We start from the raw sequence: 20,525 nt of genomic DNA, 5'->3' as shown, positions 1-20,525 counted from the left end.
GACCGCCACCTGCCTGGCCGAGCCGCGGGGTCCCGGCTGGCCCCCAGACCCGCAGGGCCCCTCGCCCCCGCCCCCCGCGGAGCATGGCCCCACAGTGGCCGAGACCCCAGCCCTGAGCGGCAGGGAAGGATGCTCTGCCTCACCCTGAGCTGGTTTTCACTTTTATTATTGTAAATTCACCACTCCCTCTCTCTCTTTTTTTTAATATATATATATATAATATATTTAAACATATATTAGATATAAAAGTCAGAGATGCTCCTCTTCAAACTACATATACTGGTGGATTTATAGGCTGATTTTGAAAAGGTGGGTGCATCAGGAAGCCCAACCTGATCAATGCACGCAGCAGCAGCAAATGTCCCTTTCTAGGGACAAGGGAAAATTTATATATATATATCTATATATGTGTGTCTATATATATATGTAGACATATATATATATATGCAGACCTATATATACACACACCCATGCACCCCTCCCCTCCCGGCCAGTCCCTGCCCAGGCTGGGGTCAGCCTGAAGGGGCCAGGGCTGAGCAGGGGGCTCGCACCAGGCAGAGGCTGGCTGGGCTCCACGCTGGGGCAGGCACGGGAGGACGGATTTACGAGTCTCAGCAGAACATGGCATGGGCTTCCCCTGCTCCTACAGACATGCTTCCCCTTTCTGTGCCTGTGCTCCACAGGTGGGAGGGCTGGCGACAGCCCACCCCCAGGCTGGAGACCCCGGCTGGGGTGTGCAGGCTCCCACGTGCGACAGCTTAGCTTGGCAGCACCACGGATGAGAAATCTGCCACTCTGCAGGCACTGTGCTTGCAGGACATCCTTGCTGTGAGACCCATTTCCTAACCCAGCTGACTGCCAGGGATCACAGGAACTCCATGGCCTGGGAGGTAAAACCTGCCTCAGCAATTCTCCAAGCTGAAAAAATGTGAGAAAGCTGGAGGGATGGAAGGCCCTGAACAGCAAGAGCTCTGGCAGGACGGCTGCTGTGGTCCAGCCGGTGCTGCTGGTGTCATCCTGCAGCAGCACAAGGCACTACCCCTACCCTGGGCAGGCAGGCAGGGAGAGACCCCCACTGCCGTCCTCGCTGGGGGTGTGGACAGACCTGCGCTGCCATCACCTCCTGAGGAAGGGAAAAGGCACTCTGGGTTTTCTGCTTCTCTGAGAGTCACAGCGGCTGGCGGGAAGGCTTGCCCTGCTGAACCATACCACCATGGCGGTGGAGGAGGGAGGGACCGTGATCCCCCCCCTCAGCACAACCAGGCCCGCATGGGGAGGGGGCCTCTGATGATTGCCTCCAACAGCCCCCAGCTCAGACGGAGCAGCCCCAGAGGCTCAGGGCAAATCCCGGCTCTGCTGACAGCAGCACCAGGCTGGAATCCCCACACCCCAGCAGTGACCCCAGATGCTGCGGGCAGGGAGGGGGCAGCTCCTGAAAGGGACACTGGCTGCCAGAGGAGCCCCAGCCCCAGCTCCCACCGGGAGGGGAGGGCACCACACGCACCCCCAGGCAGACGGGGTCTCAGAGACATTCAAGGTGGGGGGTCACCGTCAGAGCCCTGTTTGAGGGTCCCCACCGTGAGCATGCCTCCTGTGGGGTCAGGCCATGGCCAGACCCTCTGTGTGGCTGTGGATGTGGGCCGTGCTGGATATGCCACTCTCACCCTTGTAACTTTTGGGGGCCCGGCTGGCTTTCAGCAGGACCAGGAAGGTGTCTGTGGAGATGGCTCCAAACTCAAAGGTGAAGGTGCCGTAGAAGACCAGGACATCGATGATGAACATCCACTCGCACAGTGCGGCCACATGCTGCAGCACGAAGCTCTCCTGGATGAAGAACACACCACCTGAGGGCATCCCCGTCAAGGAAAGCACAGCTGAACTCCAACCACTCCATGGAGGACCACATCCCACTGCCACTGCACACTGGGGCAGCCATGAGCAGCTCCACACACACACACCCCCTGGAAAACACACCACCCTCCCCTAAAACCAAGAAAACCCATACGCTTCCCCCAGCACGGGTGAGGCTGTGGCACACGTGCCCAAACTAGCCTCAGTAAATCACAGGACTGATGCCAGGTGGGGATTTTCTGAAGAGGCTGGGGCAGGGGGAACTCAGGCTGCAGCCTCAGGGCGAGCTGGGTACCCAGATGCCTCACGCTCCCCGCACCCTTTGCCTCTTCCTCAGCCCAGGCTGACGCTCCCCATCCTCCCATGGGATGGTCAAAGTCAATAAAACTCAGCAGCCCTCAACCCCAGACCTGCAGCAGCCCCCGTCCCTCTGTGCTGCTGGCTGGCTCACCCCACAGAGGGGCCCTGCTGCCCCTCCTCCAGGTCCTACTGCTGCCAGAGCTTCTTTATGCTTCCCTCATCCCCACTGGGGATCTCTAGGGAAACCTACTGCCAGAGCCACCGTGGGTGAGGGGAAAAGGCAGGTACATCCCCCAGCCCTCCAGATGAAGCCCCTGGCAGTACCCTGCCTTCTGCCAGCAAGACCAAGATCTGCGAGAGCTGGAGAGGCAGGAACCTGACCCACACGGGGCAGAGCCCTCTCCTCTCTCCCCTAATCCCACCCCAAGATGTTCCAGCCCTTTCCCCACACTGCCCTCACCACAGCTCGCAGCTTTCCCACTTCTGGTCCCCAGTGGAGCAGCGTGGTCACAGCAGGCTGGCACCAGTCCTGTCTGCCTCGTCCTCACATGCCCTGCCTGTCCCTCCCAGCTGGCACAGCCCCATGGCACTCCTGCCCTTCCCAGCTCGCTGCCTGCTTCCCAGCCTGCCTGCCCGCTGCAGTGACGGAGCAGAACCCTCTGGCATCCTCCAGGCCCATCAGCACCCCCCAGACTCCTCCTGTGCTGCTCACCCCGGCCAGCCGCCAGCCAGCCGCTTTGGGACCCGTGGATGCTGCATGCTTTTTCCCCTTCCTGCCCAACAACCACCACCTTGTTTCCCAATTTATCCCCAGCCTCAGTCCTAAATAAGCCCCTGGCTTCCCAGCCACACACTCAGGACCATTCTTCCAGCCCTGCTTCACCTGCTGCCGTGCCCTCCTCCCCTGGCAGGGTGTTTGCAGACCCCAGCGCCTGCTCACCAAGCTGTCCCTTGCCCCCCCGGGCAGGTTGGCTGGCCCCGGCTGGCAGGGGTGCTGCCACACACTTGCCTGGCACCCGCATGCAGTGCTTTTGCACTCTGCTTCAGCTGTAAAGGTAACCGGGATGGACTTCGCATTGCTGGGGGCTCAACACACCTTTGTTTCATTAAAAAAAACAACTAACCAGCCCTTCCACTCTGCAAGCCTGCAGCAGTGGCTGGGCTGGGCCGCAGCAGCCAGGGCAGGGCTGGTTTGGGGCACTGCAGAGAGATACCCACCAGCATCCCTTCCCCTCCTCGGCCCCTGCACAACGCTGATACTGCTTCTCCTCCAGCCCACACCTGCAGCGAGCTGCCTGCCCCCCACCCTCTGCCCAGCCCCTCTCCTCGTACCATGCCTCACTGCCAGACCAAAGGGCAGAGGACGTGGGGCACGTACCCCCCCTGCAAGGACCACCTTTTGCCAGCCCATCCCAGATCTCCACCCCACACCTTTCAGAAGGATACTGAAGATGAGGGTGAGGAAGGCCACAGCGGTGAGGATGCTACGTAAGTGGCCAGTCCAGTACTGCCCATGGGTTTTGGCCATGCGGTAGGTAAGGATGGACTGCAGAAGCAGGAACAGCATGCTGGTGGGAAAGGCCACCCCTGCCCCAATGTAGTGCAGCACCTTGGCGTGATCCACCTGCAGAGAAGAGACCATAGGTGCCAGCACCCCAGGATGGTCCCTGGCACAGCTCTGAGCCAGTGGGTGGGCTCATGTCCAGGCAGGAATGCAGGCAGCACCAGCAGTGGGTGCAGGCAGCTCACCCTGTGCCCAGCTCCCAGCTGAAGAGTGGATTTGGACCCACTGGTCTGCTGCTGGGATCACAAAGCACTCTATGCCCAGGGGCATGGGCTGCCTGCACCGCATCCTGGGGGGTCACAGCCCTGCCTTCAGCAGAGCTGCAGCTGGGGTGCAGGGGGACCAGGGCCAGCGAAGCTGCTCCCGGAGGCGGGGGGTGGTGCCAGCAGCAGCCTCCTGCCAAGCAGAAGGACCGGCTGCTGTGGGCAGAGCACTGGCAGCTGCCAGGAGGCCGGTGCCTGGCAGTGCAGGCATGGGGGTGAGCGCTGCCTTCTGCCACCAAGTCTGGGATTGCTCGGGACCCTGCGAGCACAGGCTTTGCCCAGGATTCCCTGAAATCGCCCCCCAGGCAGCAAATGCCCACAGCGGGGTGGCCAGGCAGCGGGAGCATCGGCAACCTGGCCGGGTCTCCTCTGCCCGGCTGGCACGTCCCTGACCGCACCAGATCACGCATCCATGGAGCAGACCGACCATGCAGAGGGTCTCAGAAAAGGGTTAAACCAAACCCAGCAGCCTAACCCGGACCGAAACTGTAAGTGCACAAGCAAAGGTGTTTTGCAGCATCTGGGGAAGCCCAGCGGCTGGCAGAAGTGAAGGAGTGCATGGATGAGGGGGCTGGAGCAAAACAACCACCCCAAATCCTATACCACCAAGTGGTGCTGCTGCCGCTGCCCCCGGGGCTCCCCAAGCAGATGCCTTACCTGGAAGTTGCCCACCATGGTGAGGCCAGCAGCACAGACCCAGCCGGTGGCCAGCCCCAGGGTGTTGAGGAGGGATGGCCCAAGGCGCTCCAGGAGATGGGCATAGCGCAGCAGCCCCACCAGGATCACTGCGGGAGGGAGACACAGCCCCATTGCACACTGCTGCCTGTGGACTCTCCCCACCAGCCCCTGGCCCGCACTGGAGTAGGGGGTGAGCACCGCAGGGCACCCCACTCCTGGCCTTGCTCCCCTGGCAGCAGGCACTTACCCATGAAGGAGCCCAGGCTGCAGATGAGGCTGAAGAAGCAGCTCTCGGGAGGCAGGGTGCCACACTTGCTGCGGGGACAAGGCAAGGTCCAGGGACTCCTCAGCTGGGGGGCACTGGGGTGCAGCGCTTGCCCCTCTCCCCAGGACACACTCCCAGGGGGGCTCTTGGAGCAGCCAGCCCTGTGCTCCCACCCCATGGCTGCTCACCTGACCAGGGGGATGTGGTCCAGCGTGCAGCAGGAGCCAGGGCCATCCACACCGCAGGACTGGTTGTAATTCCTGCCGGGAGCAAAGGGACAGGTAAAGAGAGCTGAGCTACTGCGCGGGACCCCCCTGTCTCCTTCTCTGACCCCAGGGATGTGCCCGTGCCCTGGGGACAAGCCCCGCCGGGGAATGACCCACCACCCCACGGGGTCCTCTGGGAGCATTGTGCCTGGGTTTCCACAGCCTGTACCCTGCCTGCTGGCTCTGCTGCCCACCCAGAGTCCCTGCCTGCAAGGGGGAGGCCACGGTGGGGCGGGGGGCTGCCTGGGCCAGGGTGTGCTGGGCCCAGGGGGTTCTTGCAGCCCCAGGCGGGAGAGAGAGCACCTCAGGGCCAGCCCCGTCACACACATCCCGGGGGTGGGAGCAGGAGTGGAGCTGGGCACACAGCCAGTGACAGCTCTGGGCTTGCATGGACGGGTGGGAATGCAGAGCTGAGCAGGAAACAGCCCCCCTCGGCCACAGCACCCCAGGGCAGTGCCAGCCCGCCTGGGGGGGAGCCAGATGCCTGTGGGGGGGCGGGGTATGACAGGAGCAAGCTTCCAGGATGCCTTGAGGAGCCTGGCACGCTGTTGGGACACCCTCCTGGATGCCTCTGCCGCCTGCGACCACCGCGGAGCCCTGGCTGTGCAGCTGCAGACCCATGAGCCCAGGGACCTAGAGCGTTTATCTGCCCGAGACACCTTCCCATGCCGCAGCTTCTGCACACAGCCGTCATCAGATTCCCTGCCAGGGGGGTATGTGCCCCCCTGCTCTCCTGGGAGCTGCACACGCTTGCAGCAGGCTTTTGGGTGCCCCTTTGCTGCAGCATCATCCAGGCACCCGGCAGTTCTGCCTGGTATGGCTGAGTGGGGCCCCCTCCCCCTCCGCAGGCAGGGACCCCAAAGCCCTGAGCCCCAAAGGGCCCCCTCAGACACCCCCTGCCCATCAGCTGGCCCCAGCCGCTCGGCAAGCACACAGTTAAACAGGCCGTCTGGGAAAGGGCGGGCTGGGCTCTGGTGTTTTTTCAGCCTCCTCCTTTGCTGGTGGCTTTGTTTTCCAACCACAAACCCCGGCAGGCACAGAGCCCCACGGCCTCCTCAAGGGCTGCTCTTGGGGCCGTGTTTGGCTTGGGAGTTGGGTTTTTTTTGGTGTTATTATTTTGTTTAAGCCGAGCATTATTCATTGCTAGGGGCTGGCTGTGCCACAGCCAGCCCCACAAGCACATTCTTCCCAGGGCAGGATCAGCCATCGGGCAGGAAATGGCAGCAGCGTGTTTTTTCCCCTCTTCTTCAAACACTCCAGCAAGAATTAAACTAACATGGATTTTTAAGGAGGCAAAAAAAGCCAAAAACCCTGTGGAAGAAGTCGCCAAGAGAGCAAATAGTGGTTTTTTTCCCCAGCCCTTGCCTCTCCCATGCCTCGTCCCCCACCCTGGGGTGCTGCAGGCAGCTCTACCCGCGGCGAGCCCGGGCACCATGAGGCCATCCCGTTCCCCCAGCACTGCCAGATTTAGCCTCAAGCAAGCAAGCCTCAAGCTTTTCCATGGAGACACACAGCCCTCTGTAATTCCCTGACCACTTATTTTCATACTTTCTCCATGCTGTATTTTTTCAATGGCCTCCTGGTTTGCAGCAAGGCTGGACTGTTCCAGGAGTAGCCCAGCCTGGGCAGGGAGGGACAGTGGCTTTCGATGGCCCTGCCTGGCCTTGGCATCCTTACCGCTTTGCAAATGCAGGGCCGAGCCTGCCAGCAGCCAGTCCCCAAGTGGCTTTACTCCTGAAAGCCACTCACGAGTCAGACAGGAGACACGTGTCCTGGGGTGGCTGTGCCCCATCACTGTCACCATTGCGTCTGCTGGGGGAGAAGCTGGGTCTGTGCCCCTTTTAATGCTCCCACTAGCTCCAGCCCCCTCTCAGGGCCAGCCTGGCCCTGAGTCACCCTTTTAGCATGGTGACGGCGCAGGAGGGGCCTTGGCTACCTGGGTAGCCTGGCACAGCATGGCCTGGCTCAGGCAGGACAGGTCTGAAGGGGGACACAGCATTATGGGATCTTTAACCAAGGTGGTCCATGGTGGAGGGCCCCTGCCACCCCCCAGGCCTTACCAGTTATGGACAGGGCAGATGTGGTTGTTGGAGAGTGCCATGGCGTACCTGGGGGAGAGACAACAGAAGTTACCACAGCCACCCACCCGCCTGCACCCCTGCTTTGGGCTGGCACTGGGGCCCAGCTGCAGGGACCGGCCGCAGGAGCAGGGGGTACAAGCCCTCACTGCCTGCCAGGGGCCAGCACTTGCCCCATGGCACCTTCTGGCTTTACAAAGCAGGAAAAAGAAAAGCAAGTGCACAAGCACAGCCCACGCTCCGTGCCAGGACCAGGGCCGCCTGCCCTGTGCCCCCACAGCCTGGCCGAGAGCCGCCTCCTCCTCCAGTTCAGCATGGGTGGTCCCACAGGCATCCCCCACACCACGCTGCCTGCTACCCGGCCTCCAGGGGGCTGCTCTGCCACACAGCCCCCCACCCCGGCATCAGGGCTCTCCACCAGCCTATGTGCAGGGTGTCACCCCATGGTCACCAGGCTCTGCCGCGCTCCCCACAGCTGGCCAGCGGCTGGAGCAAAAAGAAGTCTGGAAAAGCAGCCGGCACGTTGGTAGGGCATTTGGGGCAGATCAGCTCCATCTGAGATGGAGTCGCCCCTGCGCAATGGTCCGTGTAACAAGGGATTCGTGACATACAAGGGGTTCCCAGCCCCGGGGCCCCCCAGCCAGTGAGGACCCCTCCTGCCTGGCAGCCACAGCACCCAGTGGCACCCGTGCCGTTCAAACTGCCGCCGCCAGTGGCCGTAAACAGCTCAGGTTAAAAATAGGCTCCGGCACCGGTAAGAAAACCCCTCTCCCGCCCGAGCTGGCCACCTAACAGCCAGGCTTCGAAAAGCGTGATCCCAGCATGAGGCCCCAGGGCAGACAGGACAGCTGGGGGCAACCAAGGGGCAGTGCTGCCCACCCCAAGGGCTGCCCGGCGAGAGCACCGCACCCCCTAGGCCCCTCGCCCAGCTGCTTCCCAGCACAGGTCTCCCCCACGCACCGGTCCTCTGTGCCTCCTGGGACAGGGCCATAAGCCAAGCGAGGCACAAACAGCCTGGCCCTCCTGCAGCGGGAGGTGTCCCCCATGCCCCCGGTCCCCCCTCACAGCTCTGCGCCCCCGGGCATGGCTGGCAGGCCCCGCAGCCACCACGAGCCCCTGCATGCAGCTGCCCGGCTGCACCCTGCCGCTGAGCTGGCAAGGGACACTGTCTCCTCCACACAGCTGCAGGACGTGTTTGGGGTTAGAAAAAGGGCCCAAGACCTCCCACCCACCCGTGCTGCTCCGGGCTGGAGGGGCATCTACCCCAGGGTCACCCATGGGAAACAGCCAGGGCTTTGCGAGGCACCCAGGCAAAACTATCAGAGCACAAGTTCCCTACACCAGGATCAGTATTTGGCTTTGTCATGAAGGAGGGTGGGCAATATCACAGGGGGGAACATTTAGAGGGGGGACCCACGTGGTATGGGGTGAGTTTGCTCCATCCTACACCCCAAAAAGTCCCATTACTTACACCAAGGCTCCCTTTAGGAAAAGGCCCTTGTCCAGTGCCTGCAACACGGAGGTGGGGGCTGATGGACCAGGACAGGACAGTCCTGTGTGGCCAGCTGAGATGCCAGGGCCAAGGCCTTGGGAGGGAAGCAGCAGGGTGGGCTAGTGCTGCTCGCCCTGGTAACACTGCTTCTGCCCCCAGCACAAGGGTCCCCTAGCCCCCACATCCATCCACCACGTGGGATGGGCGCTCCTGTGCTGGTCACAGCCCTGGCACCACAGGACCTGGGCTGGTGACATCGCTCCCAAGGCCATTCCCGTGCTAAGTGCCAGCTGCACTCGCTCCTGGACTGGGTGCGCGGTCCCACGGGGTGTCAGGGGTGTGAGGCCAGGGAGGCATGTGCCAGCACTGCTGCAGGGGACGCAGTGACCGTGCGAGGTGGCTGCAAGGGGCCGGGGAACTGTGGGAGTGACTGAGTGTGCAGAAGCACCCTAACACAACACAGGCCCAGCAGTGCCACACAGCATCGCACCCTGCAGCACCCCGCACCCCCCCCGGCCCGCAGCATCGCACCCTGCCGCATCCCACAGCCCTCTGCCCCGCAGCATCGCCCCGTGCAACACCCCCCAGCCCCGCCGCGGCACTCACACGATCCACATGCCAGTGATGGTGAAGGCGGGCAGCGTGACGGGCAGGATCCCCCAGGCCGGCATCCTGGGGCCGGGCATGCCCCGCCGGGCTACAGGCGAGCGGGGCCGCCGGGGGAGCCTCCCCGCTGCCTCCTGCTGCCGCGCGGCCGCCGGGCCGCGCTCCCCATGGGCGGCCGCGGCCGCGGCCGGGCGGAGCCGTGCCGTGCCGAGCCGGGGCAGCGGCCCCGGGCGGCGGGAGCGGGGGCGGCCCCGGCGCCACGTGGCGGCCGCGCTGCCGGCCCGGGAGGGGGGGGCCGTGCCGGCACCCCGGGCGGGCCGCGCTGCGGAGGGCGGCCGCAGGCGGGGGGAGCGCGGGGCCCCGTCCCCTGCAGGGCACGGCCGGCGGGGCGGGGGCGGGCTCCCGCGGGCAGAAGTGGCGCGGCGGGGGCGGCGGGCAGCGCCCGGCAGCAGGGACATCCCCCCCGCAGCTGCCTTTGCCAGGGCGGAACCGGGCAGCAGCAGCTGCCTGCAGCGCCCCCCGTGCGCTCCCTGCCCCGGGCACCGTCCCTCTGCCCACCCGCGCGGGGCTGGGGGCCCCAGGCCAGCCTGGCCCGGAGCACGCTGTGAGCGCAGGCAGCTGGCCTTGCTCAGTCCCCTCTTCTTCTTGGGGGCAAGGGGGGGGTGACACGGGCTCAGCCTCCTCTCCCCTCGCCAAGGCTCAGCACGAACCCCTGCACCCACTGGCCCCCGCGCCCCCCGGGGCCGGCGGCTCACCCGGTCACCCGCACCCACCCTCCCGCCCCGCTGAGCCCGACCCCGCTCCCAGGCACTTTCTACAAAGGGCCCAGCCAGGGGTGAAGGCCAGCAGCCCCCCCCCAGCCCCGCGGCCCAGGGCCATTGTCAGTTTTCCACGGAGGAAGCTGGGGCAGAGCGGCCGGGCTGCGGCCAGTTCCCGGTGGTAACTGCAACAACCCCGTCCCGCAGCGGCCGCATGCAGGCCTGTGCTCGCACCCCTGCGCCCAAAGCCTGCGCCCTGCCGCTGCCTTCTGCAAGGAGCCGCTGCCCGGGAGCAGCACCTGCCCTGGCCTGGGCGGGAGGGGAGCCCCCGCTGCCCACCACCACCCCCGGGCAGGGGCAGGCTACCAGCCAGAGGGGTACCACCGCTGCCCACCACCACCCCCGGGCAGGGGCAGGCTACCAGCCAGAGGGGTACCACCGCATACCAGGGCTTCAGTCTCTGCAGATCTCATCTCCCAATGCGACGCGCTGGATCATGCTCCAGGCAGCCTCCTCGCAAGCCCAGGTCTCCTCGCAGTTCAGCACGCCAGTGGCTGTGCACTCCACAACTTTGCTCCCAAAGCTGCGCCCTGCACTCCTGTCCACTGGCAGGCAGCAGGCCTGGCCCCCTCCCCGGCAGCCCCCCAGCCCCCTGGCAGCGCTCGGCAGGTCCTAGATCACTCCGAGCCACAGGGTGAGCTACAACCCTCCCCCCCGGGATGCCTCCCATGGGGTGAAGGAGTGGGCACCATGGTTTCAGGGTGCTTTAGGCTCTGAAACAGGCACAGATTTTTCCAGAGGAGTTCAACAGCTGGCATTTCCAGGAGCGAGGGTAACTTCTAAACAAGCCAGCTCGCTGTTGGAAGGTACTTCATGGAAGTCCTTCCTACAGACCAGGTCTTCTGGATATGCTCAGATTGAATCTAAAGATTGAATCTAAAAGCAGCATTGCTTCAGTTTCACAAGTTTCAGTGCCAAATTTATGTTTTACAGCCAGGGCTTATCTTTCCCTAGGGCTTTCACCCACTAGGAAGCTTCACACCCATGAGGAAAACACCAGCTCTGTAGTAACACATCCTACTGACACACGCTAAATCCCAACACTTATTTCTGTTTCAGCAATGGAAGTTCCTGACGTAAATGAGAACAAAAGAGGTATGTAAATCCAAACTATGGCGATGTCTGTCCAGCTGCTTCTGGAAGAGTAAGACTCATAAAAATGGGAAAGAAGCCCAAGACTAGAAAAAGTATATGCTGGGACAAACCTGAAGGCTAACATTCTGAACACTGTTCCTCGCCAACAGGCGCTGGCAGTATGACTGTCCTTTACGTAATGTAAGTTACATGTAAGTTACAAATAGAATTCAAGAGACTTACCTATAAAAGTACATGCTACCTGTCAGTTGATTCTGACTTCCCCTTCTGTTCAAACACTTTCCCCATTATTTTTTTCCTCTGTAACACATGAAACCTCATTATTACAAAATCCAAACAACATTCAAAGACTTTTTTTTGGGTTTTGTAGTCCGTTCCTATTTACACTCTAGTGAAAACTGTTTAAAATGATATTCTGTCAGTCTTTCCAGTCAACATTCTTTCCATTCCAGTCCTGCTTCCTGCAGTTCCCTCGGGTGGCTTTTGCTTTGCACTGCAATTGTCCAAATTAAGATATAATGCTCTCAGTAGAAACTGAGTTTGCAAACACAGTTTAAAACAGAGCACCCCCCAAACTATCTGAAGGTAGTGGGGAAAACTGAACTCTGCCATTAGCTGATGCTACTCCAGGAAGTCAAAAGGACCACCTGGGGAACAGAGGGCAGTAGTGCTGACATTAAGGTACTTGACCATTGAGCAATGGCTTACAAAGAGTTAATCATCTAGAGGTTGCAGAGAACATTTTGGAGACAGCCCAGAAAAACAGAGCCGTAAACTGAAGTGAAGGGTTGGAAATATAAAACAGAAGTGGGCTGGATACAGAAGGGCCAAGGGCAGTGCAAGAGTTCAGACACACAAATGGAAACATCTAAGGGCTGGAAGGACAAAATCTGGGAGCCGTGGAGGGTGAGGAAGAGAAGACTGCAGGAGTTAAAATATTCCAGGAATGGTGGGAACGGGGCAAGAGAACCAGGGCTTATTAACAGGACTTTCCTAGTATCTGCATTACTCTTTCATTACGCAATATTCAGACCTTTGCTCAAGCAATTCAAATAAGTTTTTAAACCCCTTATCAAGCCTGTAGGAGTCTCCCGGAATTCTTGTGATAGGGAAGGCATTGGTGCGTCACACAGCTCTAAAGACACTGTGGCACTGTGTGGATCTTGCCACAAAACAAAGTAGAAAACACCAGGAAGGATGTATGTGTGGTTGTCCGCATCCAGGGCAAGCATTAGCCCTGGAAGAGCCCAGGATCTCTCATGCCCTCTCCAAGTCCGAATCCTGTCAGTGGAAATGAAGATTTCTTCCCCATCAGACACAAAATGCTCCTTTCTCCAAAGTCAGCCAGGTTGTCACTGAAGCCTGTGTCCCATGCCGCAGGGCACCTGCTCCTCAGCCCTAGCCTTTGCCCTCAGCCCTGGCGGAGCACAAGCACACAGCAACATAGCACCAGTGATTTTACAGCTGGACTAACCTGTTGCCACAAGCAAGAGCAATCCAGCTGTTACAGCTCTACTTAGCTCCTCGATGGCCAGCCTCCACTGCAGCCCTGCCATGAGCTGACCATTTGTTAGGGCAAGTCCTTCTGTGCTTCCCAGAGAGCGCTCCACTGGAGGATCCTGCTATATGGAGCCAGGGGTCTGGCAGCTGGGGACAGTACCTTGAACTAAACTCCACTCTTCCTGAAGCTCTGAGCCACAGACCCATGACAAAAAGGAGTGCTACACTGGAGCATTCATTTACAGGATGTATTTATTACACTGTAAAAAGTCCATTGGATTTGTAGCCATTTACTCTATATATACACTGGTTGTACTTGCACCCCAGCCGTAGGTTCCTCTCAGTACAGCATACACTGGGTTGGAGTCCCGCCCATGCCCCTCCCAGCCACCCGCAGGATTTCTGAGATTGGTATCATTGAGAATTTAGCCAACTAATTGAGAGAGGAGGAAGAACGGAGATGCAGTGCTTGCCAGGCAGCCAGCTCTGCTCTGGGCACGAGGGAGTGGAAGAGTGGGACATCCTTGCTGCAAGGCAGAAGCACAAGAATGACTACCAGGGCCTGAGCTGCAGGGGTGTTCCAGGTGGAGAAGGAGCTGGGCTCCCAACAACTAGAAAATGCAGAAGGGTGCAGTCTCTGCAGAGCTTCCAAGAGAAAGCACAGCAGGTGCCACAGATCCCCATATCTTCTCTAGCTGAAGAGGACGTTCTCCTAAGTAATGGGGCTGGACACCAAGAGGCCAGTGTAGTGAGGGGTGGACAACACAGCACTGCTGTGCACCCTGGGGACTGGCTCCCCAAGCGCTGTTTGAGAGATGGCCATGGTGCTCTGCTCTCAGCTCACAGGACTCTGCGCTTCCTTCTCATCTGCTCAGCTATGCAGAGCCTTCTGAGCTTGCTCCCTCCAACCAGAAAGCTTGATTTCATTTACAGGAGGAGGGAGGAAAGTAGTACTACCCCTGCTACACACCCCTGCTGCCTACTCCCTGTCTGGTTACCCCTGTGGGGATGTCTGTGATCCATACTACCATAATACAGAAGGAAAGCATGTGGCTACAGCAGACAAGAAGCCCTATGCAGCAAGCTGGGAGCTGCGCTGTAAGCAATCCACATTTCTACACAAAATTCTCAACCTGCTGATCCCAGGCATGCCCAGAGCCCAAAGCAAGCAGTGCGACCAGAAGCATAGGCAGGAAAGCTAGGGAATGGCTGGGGAATTGTCCAGGGACTGGACTGAACAATCTAAGAGGCAGCCCCTCTCTCTGGCGTGACACCAAAGAATTTTCCCTCTTCACTAGATGAACTGGTGGCAGCTTGGTCCCAGGCTGCTGGGTGCTTGTGTTGCCTGGCCCCTGAGATTGTGAAGGCAGGAAGGAGACTGGTCAGTGGAACTGGGCACCCCTCCAAGAAGACAGGGATTTCTAGGTGGTTTTCTAGGTGGTTGCCACAAGAAAGGAGCAGAATGCGATGTGCTCCAAGGGGACTGTGGCAGCAGCCCTTCTGCTCAGGTTAGCATCATCTAAAACCAACATGCCAGCTACCAGAGAACACTTGGCCAGCATCCTCCACCCACAAAGCTTCCTCAGCAGACAGTTCTCAGACACCCTTGAACTAATTGACTTCAGAGGTTGTCATGGGGTCAGTGGGCCGTGGAGTAGCTAAGAGGGGAACAGGAGAGGTGGCTTCAATTAATGCTGGATTGAGAATGATTGGAAGAGTCATAGGTGGCACCCCAACCTGCAGGGGAGAGGCAAGAGGCTGCAGGATGAGTGGTGGCTGTGCTGTTGTAGGAGGTATGTCTGTAACGGGGCTTGTCTTTGTTGGAGCTGATGCTGTGAAAGAAGGAGAGGCAGAGGTGCTGATGGTGGGTGAAGCAGGTGCTGCAGCTCTCTCAGACTCTGGAAAAAAGGAAGAGACAAAATACAATCCTTACACAAGCCCTGACAAAGTCACTTTTCAGCTCAAAGCTAAGCAGGGCTGAAGATCAACTCAGGGGCCTTTTCAGACTTGCCCCTTCCACACACCTTCACACGAGGCCCTGAGGAGCAGGCATTCTGCCCCAGCCTCTGCCCACCCTAGTAACCTCAGCAAGAAGGCCACAACCTATCCATTTGGAAGCACAACACCAGAGACCTGGTTCAATTTAGATCACGCTAAACCAAGGAAAAGCAGATCCATGCCACTGTGCAGGGAAGACAATTCCAGAAAGAAGAGAACAAGACTCACCACTGGCACCCAGTTCACAGGGTTTCTCCAAAGGAGCTAGGTGGGTGGCTGGTCTCACATCCCCCCCAGGAGAAGGGGGTAAGGCAGACACTATTGATTTCTGATGCTGCTGCTCCATGGGTATGCTAGGGACAGGATCTAGGAAAAGAAAACAAGCAGTGAGCCCACACACCAGTTTTCTCACTCCTTTTGCCCACCCTCAGTTCACCCTCCTTGTGCCAAGCTCCTACAGCCTCCCGCAACTACTATTTCATCGGCATCCAGGCACTATGGCAGCTGGGTACTGGTCAAGGTGCAAGCACTGCGTCCAAGACCTGTTTTATTGAGGTTTCTCAGCCCCTTGTACCTTGGATGACTGTCTGTTTGAAGAGCTCATCGCGCAGCCTAGGTAAGAAACAGTCAATCCGCTCCCAGGTGATCTCCCAGAGATCCGAGTACCCCGTCCGTGAGTCTGCACTGTGGAATATCCCAGCTGTATCCATTACAAGCAGCATATTCTTCAGAGACTCTGGGATGGCCTCCAGCTGTAATCAGAGACACTCCTCAGGACACAGAGAATAGACATACAGCAACGAATAAAAGCTCAAAACAGCCGATGGGCTGCCTTGGAAACAGAGGCCAAGGGGACAGACCATGGAATAGGTTTTGGAAGGATTAAAAGGTTAAAAAAACCCCCACCACCCAAACAAACCAAAACACCTTTCAAGTTTAGAAGGTTAAAACCGATGAATGGGTGTTCAAAGCACTGCAGCATCACTTTCAGCACCTTACCAGTAAGTCACTGGAGCCAGCATGCATGTATTTGTCCATAAAATCCAGGATTGTCAGCCACAGGGCAGCAAAGGTGGTCAGCGAGAGCAGCGGGGAGAGATGCTGTAGGAACACCTAGAAAAAAACACAACTGTACCAGGGCTGCTGCTTATACCTTGGCAAGCCAGCCTTACCTATCTGGAATTCCCCCTCCTTGTGGCAGGCTAGGAGCACGCACAGGCCCAGCCTGAGGAAGCCAGTGGCCTCCACTCTCCTGAGCTGTGTAGCAGAGGAGTGGATGTTGTCTCCTTTGCATGAGGCCAGTGCAGCCTGCACCACGTCTTCCAGCCCATCCAGACTCTCTGCCTTAGGTCAGTGCTATGAGCTTGTGACACGCATCATTTCACCGCTAGAACAGACTGTCTTCAACTAATGTCAGGTGAAATACTTCTCTTTCCATCCTTCATAAAGTCACAAACTCCTTCTTCCTGACAATTTTTCTGAAGGCCGGGATTGTGGAGACAGTTCTGGAAAGAAGACGTCTCAACAGCAGAAGTTGGTGCAGAAGCCCAGCACTGAAGACAGTCAAACTAGCAAACTGACACCTACCCAGATCAGAGATGCTGAGAAGCTAGTAACAGCAGACTGTGGTTTTCTTGAGGCATGTGGTTTCCCCTGAGCTTTCAGGCAGCAGAAGCATGCTCACCTTGGAGAGTAGTGTTGAGGCTCTCATCCTAGTTTCTTCCATCCCAACAACATCAGCTGGGCTGATGTTCTCAAGTAGCTTGGTTAGCAGAGGGAACAGCACCTGTTGGATGAGACACGTTGACATTTCAGAGCTGAAAAATGACTGATGAGATTTGCACAGACAGCCTTACAGGAAAGCTGGCTTTTGGGACTGGTGGCTTCCAGGAAGAGAGCATGGGAGAAGCAAGTGGATTCTGACAGAACCAAGAGGCTCTGTCAGAAGCCTAAGCAGAGAGGAACTTTTCATAGGATCAGAGTAGGGAACACCCTACTCTGTGAGGTGATTGTGGTGAACAACCTGCTCAAGAAGATGGTGCTGAAATAGGACACCAACCTGCCACTCCAGCAACACTATCCTGCCTACATGCCCAGCCCAGCCAGGAGGTTACCTTGTTGAAGCAGGATTCCCATTCCAGGGCATCCAGGGCCTGTAGATCATGTACCAGGAGCGCTCGCTGCAAGTAAGTGAGTGCCTGCATCCGTACCTGGCGTCGGGCATCACAGCACAGCCAAGCAATGCCTGCAAGAGAGGGATTCAGGGAAAAGCCCACAGGGAAAGTGTCACATCCCTACTTCCCTAGTCTAGGGTGAAAAGTCTAATGAAGATCAAGCACCCCTGGGGGAGCGGGTGTGGGGGGGGTGGGAGTGGGCCTGTGTGTGTGAAGAAAGAAAAGGATTGTATGTTTTTCAGGCCACAGAGTGGGAATCTACTTTCAGGTCCAGAAACAAGCTGGCAGCTAACTCATGCTAAAAATACCTTTCCAGATCTGTTCCAAGTTCTTTTTCAGTTACAGCAGACCCTAAAAACAACCTCTGCCTGCTTTCTGCAGTTAGTTCTTGGCTCCTCAACTTTCCTGAATGCTGCCATTATTCTGGAAGTATCTCTGCTGACTCTCATCACAAGGGGATGGCTTTACCCTGTAGCAAAGGACACCAGCAGTTGGACCACAGCGTTCGGGAATCTGCTTCGATTTTCCTCCCTGCTGTCTCTAGATGGCGTTGCTCCTCTGCCCAGGAGCTGTAGATGGTGGCCGCCCGTGTGTGCAAGGTGTGCATGAGGTCCAGGAGCTGCAAGTCAAGCATCACATTAAGCAACACACAGAACGTAACATTTTCTAAGCAATCCCGGTCCCTGCTCTTCCCCAAACCAATTCTAAGAGGTTCACAGCTACTCAAGCCTGTTTCCTGTATGTACGCAACCAGGTACAGCTATGGAGATGGCATCAGGCCCTGCTGTCTGTGCCCTCACTGAGAGGTCAAATGCCAGGCATCTTCAGCAAGATTTGTGTCAGTTCAGTAGCCATGTCAATCCCACCTTCCAGGTACAGCATCCTAATCCTGCCAGGAGAGAGAATGGAGCCTTTCCTGGCACAGAGCACTGACTCTCCCAGGCAGACGGAGAAACCCAGTGATTCATGTGCTGTCCAGGGACAACTCTCTACAACATTTTTTGTTTGATTTTTTTTTTTTTTTTCAAAACAAAAAAAGCATGAAGCACAAAGCAAGCTCCCTCAGAGCAGCTCCGTATGGACAAATGACAGCATTCTAGTGACTTTACTACTGAACTGAGGCCCCACAGCCTGGCAGTCAGCAGGCCTGCGCCTTCACACCTTCGAAGTACCAGCTGGGGAGAGAAATTACTCCCTCATCCCAGTTGTCTGTATTTGAAATGCCAGTGCCTCCCCTCTCCACAAGGGGAGATGCCCCATGAGACCCCCCACTAATCCCACATGAAGCTCATGCCTCCAGATGCCCTTGATCCACACCCATCTTAACCACTGTAGTGACTCACAGCTCCAGACGCCACCCTCCCTGCTTTTCAGAGGACTTCTCTCTCCATTGCTATTCTGCTTTTGCCTGTCCAAACTGCAGTCTTCCTCTTTCACTGCTGAACCACACATTGCCACCAGAGCCACCCTCTGCCATCCAGTGCCCACTAACCCAGGATGCAGCCCCCACTTGCCCCATGAAGAATTGCAGTGTCTCACTAGCAAGGCCCTGAGCACGGGAAAGGAAAGGAGGAAATCCTTGCTATACTTACGTCCTGACTAACCTGTAAAGACACAGTGTGGTAGCTGGCAGGGATGCTCTCATCCTCGTCCTCATCACTGTGCGTGTGTGCCTGGTGCTGGCTCAAGACCCGTGATCGCCGTGTGGAACTCTCCTTTGGCTTTTTTTTTAACCGACTGGATTTACTGTCATACCTGTGGCTCTTCCCCCTCTTCTCCTGGGACTTGTAGCCTAGGAATTCAAAGGCAGCAACAGACCATATACGCACTCCACCACAACATTTTCTGCCCTTCAACACACACAGCAGACACCTTTTGATATCCCCAGCAACTAGGTGTGAAATGGCAACTACCTGCTTGAAGAGACACCCAGCACCCCTCAGGAAGAGCCTTCAGCAACAGCTGATACTGCTACCTCCACATCAGCTCCAGACCTCCCCTCCATCCCAGCGAGAGGGATAAGAATAAGGTCCCTGCTACTCGCAGGAGCCAGGACACTTTTCTCACAGCAGACCATTTTCTGGGGTCTGGGGACTCATCCCCTGACAGTATACTGCACACTTCCTGCCGACTGGCCACCTCAAGCCCAATCCTGACCATCAAACCAAGGGCCATCTTACCCCCATTCAAGCTCGCCTCCACAAAGATGCGGATGGTTTTGACACAGAGCTCAAAGTTCTCAGGTGTAACGTGGGCAGCATCTCGCACGATGAAGGACAGGGACTCTACACACTTCATGAGAGACTTTGTGTCATGTGGGCCCAAATCCAGCCCCACAGTCAGGCTGTACTGGTTGACAAGAGGAGATGGCCCCAGTCTGCTGAGCCCAGCAGCAGATCTGGAGGTGTCGATGTCATCTTTCCCCACCTGCAGGGCACAGCAATAGGGTAGCAGGAGAGGGTAGCATTACAAGCAGCACCTTATGCACATGCTGAAAGAGGCTTTCTTCTGAAGCCGGCAGGTAACATTTCTGTAGGATCCATTTCCCTTTTCCTCATTTGCCTCCAAGCTTTCTCCTCTCCATCTGCATCTCCTCCCCAGCCTCTACACTGTCAGCTCATCATAGCCCTTTTCTACTGTCTTAAGCCTTCTCTCCCTACCACACCCTCTGCCCCCAGCCATGCTAGGAGTATTCTTCGGGTACCAGAAGCCCAGTGGCTACTTACCACTAGCCAGCCACTGTTCATGACATCGACATCTGTCACCGAGCGATGCATCTTGCCTGGCTTCCCATGGTCTGTGTACACCTCTGAATCAGAAGTGTAGCCACGGTCCAGGCTCATGTCACTTGGATGATAGGAGGAGGAGACCTCGCTGTCTGACTGGGCACCTTCAAGACAAAAGCCATGGGTTTTAGATCAAAGCCAAATCAAGAATTTGGAAGAGTAGCTGTGGGTAAGGGAGAAACAATCCAGATTAGTCACATCAGCATTAGCTAGGAACCACCAGTGGGCCCTGGAAAAAAACAGGCCAGCCTTCTCCTCCTGTGAGAGGAAGAAAACTGTGACAGGAGCATGCACAGGAGACAGCAGGAAGCACAGATCTCCGACCATTTCTACCCTGTAGGTATGCTTGGCTTTCCCTTTCAGAAGGAAGGGGCTTTCCTTCCTCTGCTATGTCACTTCTCAGCCTGACTGTGCATTAAAAAAGGGCAGGAAGTCCAGTGCTTTGATCCTGGCAGAAGAATCAGATGTACCACACACCTTAAGAACTACTTGGAGGTGTTAGGTTCTGCCAAGACAACTCCAAAAACACAACATGGAATGACAGGACTCACATACTCACGGACTCTGGGGTCACTCAGCTCCACACTAATACTGGTCAAATCTCGCTCATGAATAGCAATCTATGTTAGCATGTTCCACATCTGTCACATCTACCTTTCCTGACCTTCGGGATAACCCTAAATGCCACGTCCCAAGCACAGAGATCTTTGCAAGGGCCAAAATTTAAGCTATGACACAATGTTATCTAGAAGTGAAAATTCATTCTCTTAATCACTGAATTACCTAGAGTT

At 57.5% G+C, this 20,525-nt stretch overlaps 2 protein-coding genes across 6 annotated transcripts in view; both read right to left on the bottom strand.

The window, feature by feature from the left end:
• Positions 1 to 150: 150 nt before the first annotated feature.
• TMEM150A (transmembrane protein 150A) lies at positions 151 to 9,830 on the bottom strand. Its single transcript, XM_056352290.1, has 7 exons — positions 9,364 to 9,830; positions 7,248 to 7,295; positions 5,110 to 5,181; positions 4,904 to 4,971; positions 4,636 to 4,763; positions 3,598 to 3,775; positions 151 to 1,844 (listed from the first exon to the last, which is right to left on the bottom strand). Exons 1-7 carry the CDS (start codon positions 9,819 to 9,821, stop codon positions 1,600 to 1,602), a joined length of 1,197 nt encoding a protein of 398 aa, XP_056208265.1. The 5' UTR covers positions 9,822 to 9,830; the 3' UTR covers positions 151 to 1,599.
• Positions 9,831 to 13,010: 3,180 nt separating this feature from the next.
• The window catches only part of GBF1 (golgi brefeldin A resistant guanine nucleotide exchange factor 1), a 109,968-nt gene continuing 102,453 nt past the window's right edge, over positions 13,011 to 20,525 (bottom strand). For 3 of the 5 annotated variants that reach the window (XM_056352279.1, XM_056352277.1, XM_056352281.1), the window contains 10 exons: positions 19,675 to 19,838; positions 19,129 to 19,375; positions 18,541 to 18,740; positions 17,417 to 17,567; positions 16,889 to 17,019; positions 16,459 to 16,560; positions 15,774 to 15,887; positions 15,349 to 15,526; positions 15,003 to 15,140; positions 13,011 to 14,674 (listed from right to left, as the gene is read on the bottom strand). In XM_056352279.1, the coding sequence (XP_056208254.1) occupies positions 14,388 to 14,674; positions 15,003 to 15,140; positions 15,349 to 15,526; positions 15,774 to 15,887; positions 16,459 to 16,560; positions 16,889 to 17,019; positions 17,417 to 17,567; positions 18,541 to 18,740; positions 19,129 to 19,375; positions 19,675 to 19,838 (1,712 nt within the window). In that variant the 3' untranslated portion in view covers positions 13,011 to 14,387. Of the gene's footprint in view, positions 14,675 to 15,002; positions 15,141 to 15,348; positions 15,527 to 15,773; positions 15,888 to 16,008; positions 16,280 to 16,361; positions 16,561 to 16,888; positions 17,020 to 17,416; positions 17,568 to 18,540; positions 18,741 to 19,128; positions 19,376 to 19,674; positions 19,839 to 20,525 lie in introns of those variants that run through there. The other 2 variants (XM_056352280.1, XM_056352282.1) reach the window with 2 other exon arrangements.

The sequence above is a fragment of the Falco biarmicus genome, chromosome 9, assembly GCF_023638135.1.
Source record: "Falco biarmicus isolate bFalBia1 chromosome 9, bFalBia1.pri, whole genome shotgun sequence".
NCBI lineage: Eukaryota > Metazoa > Chordata > Aves > Falconiformes > Falconidae > Falco > Falco biarmicus.
Note: the sequence above shows the minus strand (reverse complement) of the source record. Positions and strands in the feature narration are given on the sequence as shown.

Coding starts and splice junctions, on each gene's coding strand:
- TMEM150A (XM_056352290.1), bottom strand. CDS start 9,821: ATGTCCCTGCTGCCGGGCGCTGCCCGCCGCCCCCGCCGCGCCACTTCT. Junction 7,296..9,363: donor ATCACTGGCATGTGGATCGT/GTGAGTGCCGCG, acceptor TCTCTCCCCCAG/GTACGCCATGGCACTCTCCA. Junction 3,776..4,635: donor CCATGGTGGGCAACTTCCAG/GTAAGGCATCTG, acceptor TCTTCTCTGCAG/GTGGATCACGCCAAGGTGCT.